The sequence below is a fragment of the Culex pipiens genome, chromosome 1 (genome assembly GCF_016801865.2).
Source record: "Culex pipiens pallens isolate TS chromosome 1, TS_CPP_V2, whole genome shotgun sequence".
Classification (NCBI taxonomy): Eukaryota; Metazoa; Arthropoda; class Insecta; order Diptera; family Culicidae; genus Culex; species Culex pipiens.
The window spans coordinates 64,549,048-64,553,045 of record NC_068937.1 but is presented as its reverse complement, the minus strand read 5'-3'; the positions used below and the strand labels follow the sequence as shown (position 1 = coordinate 64,553,045).

The window sequence follows — 3,998 nt, the reverse complement described above, 5'->3', positions numbered from 1 at the left end:
CTGGCCTTTCGAACTCAACGCCGAACTGGCCGCACTGGATGTCTGTTTTAATTATGCCACTACCCACTGAGAATTTTGGCTCGAGCCTCGACTCGATTCAGGCTCGATCTCGAGCCAGATTGACTCGAGGCTCGAGCCAAAATTCTCAGTGGGTATTACCAAAAAGCAAATGATTTTTTTGAATAGGAGCCCAAGAATCGGTCATTGCAGAAAAATAAAACACAAATATGAAACAGTTGTCGTAATGATATACATTTATTTGTCTGTAGTGTAATACACGCTTCCTCAGGATGGTTTTGCATTTTGCAATCAATGACCTTTTTGAAGCAAATCAATAACTTCTCGATGAGTCTTGCTTCTTGTGTCCGGAATAGCAAGTAAGCCAATGAAACTTTTCAATATAATTACACTTCCAAAAACTATTGTTTTTATATATGTGCTCTGAAGGTTACTTGGAACGTTGAAATAAATAATATAAACAATCATGTGGCCAACATATTCACAGATAAGAATAGAATTTATCGATAGCGTTTTTTTCTTCAATGGAAATATTTCTGACAGTAATATATCGGGCATTGGATGCATTGCAATTGCGTTAAATACTTCGGCAGTGATAAATAAAAATGGAGCAACCCAAACTTCTACAGAATCGTATGTCGCAAGAACTATTCCAAATGCCAGTAGGAAAGTTCCAGTAGTCAATGAAGAAATTGTATATTGAATGCGACGTGGAAATACATCAATCAAAAAGACTGCTAAAAGAGCTGCAACACATTTAGTGAGCATCAAAATTGATGGTGCCCAATTAATATCTTTCAAAGATACGTCAAACATTAATGACATGAACAACATTTTCGACAAATTCATTGTATAGTTATAATATAATAAATTAGATAGCTTTAGTGTCAATGCTAACTGGAATGGTTTGAAATTTCCTTCGGTTATCATACATTTTGAAAAAACAGTACTATCTAATACCAATAATTTCATGTCATTGAACTCGTCTGTAATTATCGTGGTCTTTGCACTTCTCTGGCGAAAATTCAATAAATTCTTTTGGGCATCAGACTCACTATTTCCTCTGTACAAAGTGTTTATTGGGGATTCAATAGCTAAAAATATAGCTAATACAAAAGCAAGTGTACTTAACGGAAGAATGATTATTCCCAAAGCAAGATTTGGATGCATAGCCGGCTCCGAGACGTAGACAGGATTTGTTGTTACCATCGAAATAACAGAAAAAACTGAAAACAAAAAAAAAAGTATACGTCAGGCTTACTTAGAAATGCAAAAATGTCAGCTAGGCTGCGACATAATTGATAAAATCATTGTTCTATGTCCATAGAAGCTCTCCTGAAATTTTCAGCCAAATGGGTTTAGGGACCGAGCCACGTAGACCAGTGGTAACGCTTCCGCCTCGTGAACCGTAGATCGGGGTTCAAATCCCGGCTTGGACCAACACAACTGGTGATTTTTTCTCTTCTAAATTCGATTGCTTAGTAAAGAGAAGGTACTGTATCGTCACAAACTTAACCTTATCAAGACACCTTAGGAAGACAACTTATGGAATGTTAACATTAACCTTAGCATGTTAACATTAAGTTGATTGATAAACTGTCGCTAAATTCGCTTTGTAAATGCCGGCCCGATACCACAGAGAACAGATGTTCATCATTGAAGAAACAGCATTGAAAAACGTTTGTAAAAATTCAAATCAAAATACGTTGAAAAGAGCTAGGGTGTGCAGCACCCGCCTAGACAGCGCCCATGGTGCTCAAAATACCGTTATTATGCAAAAAAAAGCAATCCGTGATTTTGGTGTCTATCGATTCCTTACACCATAACGCACCTCTGAGCTAAAAATAAAATCATTCGCTGATGTTATTTTCGAGATACAGCCATTTTAAAATGTTATTACCGATTATTTCTAAAAAAATCTATAACATCAATACACCTTCAACATTTCAAAGAATATGCATTTCAAGATAATGATGGATATATGACTGTAAACCAGACTTACCTTTTGACGGGTGCGACAACGGTTTGCTATGATACCGGTTTTTCTATGCGCACCATTTCTCGTCACAACCAAAACCCGACACAGCTCGGTAGCTTGATCGGTGCACCGAAACCGAAGTTTGGTGTGACGGCGGTGTGGATCGGGTACACAAAACTGACATGGTTTCTGCGCCTACCACACGGGAGAAGTTTGGAACTCTTAATGCCTAGCAAGCCAACTGAATTCAACAGTTCTTAATGGTGTGGTTGTCAAAGGCAGTTCATTAGTATTTTAAAGGTTCTTGGTTCGAATCTCGACAGTTATTATTTTATTTTTTGAATGTTTTTTATTTGCTTAGAATAATTCGTTAGGAATAGAATTTCGTAGTGTCATGAAATATCAACTTTAACTTCTCGTGCATATAATCCTGAAATAGGCATTTTCACTTAAACCTGCCTGCATAATATGGAACGTTTTCTCTATTCCATTACAAAAGTCCATTCAATTTTCTAACTCTTTGACTAAAGCGTCGCAGGTTCGAAGAAGTTACTTAAAAAATATATATAATCAGTAATTTTGACAGCAAATATTGAAAAAAAAAATCTTCAAAAATATTTGTACTCAGGATTGAACCAAGAACCTCGTGGTTAAAAGACGGAGACAACAACCGCCACGCCATCCCGAAGTTGTGAATGATGGCTGACAAACCTCAATCAAAACAATGTCGCCTCCGGTTTACTTGGATCAACCATATGTTGAGAGTTGCATCCTTGGTTTGGGTGCACCGGTGGTGTACCAAGGTGCTTTCGGTACAGTTGCTATGGTGTGACAATAAACAGCTCGGTTTGGTTTTTAGAGTGACACGAAAACCGCACCACGGCGCACCAGATCTTGGTGTTCAGTGAAGTCTGCTGTCAAGTATTTCTGGGGCATGTTTCTGAAGGTTTGCTTAAGTAGTTTTTGAGATACAACCGTATTAAGAAGCTATTTCCGACTTTTTCATGCCAATTATATAGATTTACATAGAAAAAGTCGGATGCATTTGGAAAACTACATCAGCAAACCTTCTGAAACTTTGCCCAGAGATCCTTAACAGCCATAGAAGCAAAATCCATCATTATCACGAAATGCATATTCATTAAAGTGCTGAAATTGTATTGATTTAATAGATTTTCTTAGGAACAGTCGGAAATAACATTTTAAAATGGCTGTATCTCAAGAACTACATCAGCAAACCTTCTGAAACTTTGCCCACAGATACTTGACAGTCATATGAAGCAAAATCCATCATTATCTAGAAATGCATATTCTTTAACCCTTTCAGGCCTGAATTTTCAAAAAAAATATTTTTTTAGGTAATGATGGGAAAATTATCCTGATGACCATATGAAAATTATAAGCTACTTTTGAAAATTTTGATTTTTGGGTCATATATGACCCATCAGGCCGGAAAGGGTTAAAGTGCTGAAATTGTATTGATTTTATAGATTTTCTTAGGAACAGTCGGAAATAACATTTTAAAATGGCTGTATCTCAAGAACTACAACAGCAAACCTTCTGAAACTTTTCCCAGAGATACTTGACAGTCATATGAAGCAAAATCCATCATTATCTCGAAATGTATATTCTTTAAAGTGCTGAAATTGTATATTGTTTTTTTTTTGTTGGAATTGTATTGATTTTATAGATTTTCTTAAAAAAAAGTCGGAAATAACATTTTAAAATGGCTGTATCTCGATAACTACATCAGCAAACCTTCTGAAACATTTCCCAGAGATACTTGACAGTCAAGTGTAGCAAAATTCATCATTATATCGAAATGCATATTCTTTGAAATGCTAAAATTGTATTGGCGTTCAAGAGCCAAACGACATGCGACACCTAGTGTTGAGTAGCAGAACAGAGCGAAGAATGTCGATTGAAATTTCCGCCCTTTGAGGTTATGTATGCGAATTCTGTTTTGTTAAATTCCAGCGTTCAAAACAACTGAGCAAAAATT

General features: G+C 36.3%; 1 protein-coding gene across 1 annotated transcript; it reads right to left on the bottom strand.

Moving 5' to 3' along the window:
* Positions 1–228: 228 nt before the first annotated feature.
* Positions 229–1,251, bottom strand: LOC120431373 (uncharacterized; the record flags this gene model as incomplete). The annotated part of the gene is made up of 1 exon (XM_039596504.2): positions 229–1,251. A coding segment is annotated over one exon (942 nt), but the record flags the coding sequence as incomplete, so codon positions are not given.
* Positions 1,252–3,998: the final 2,747 nt, after the last annotated feature.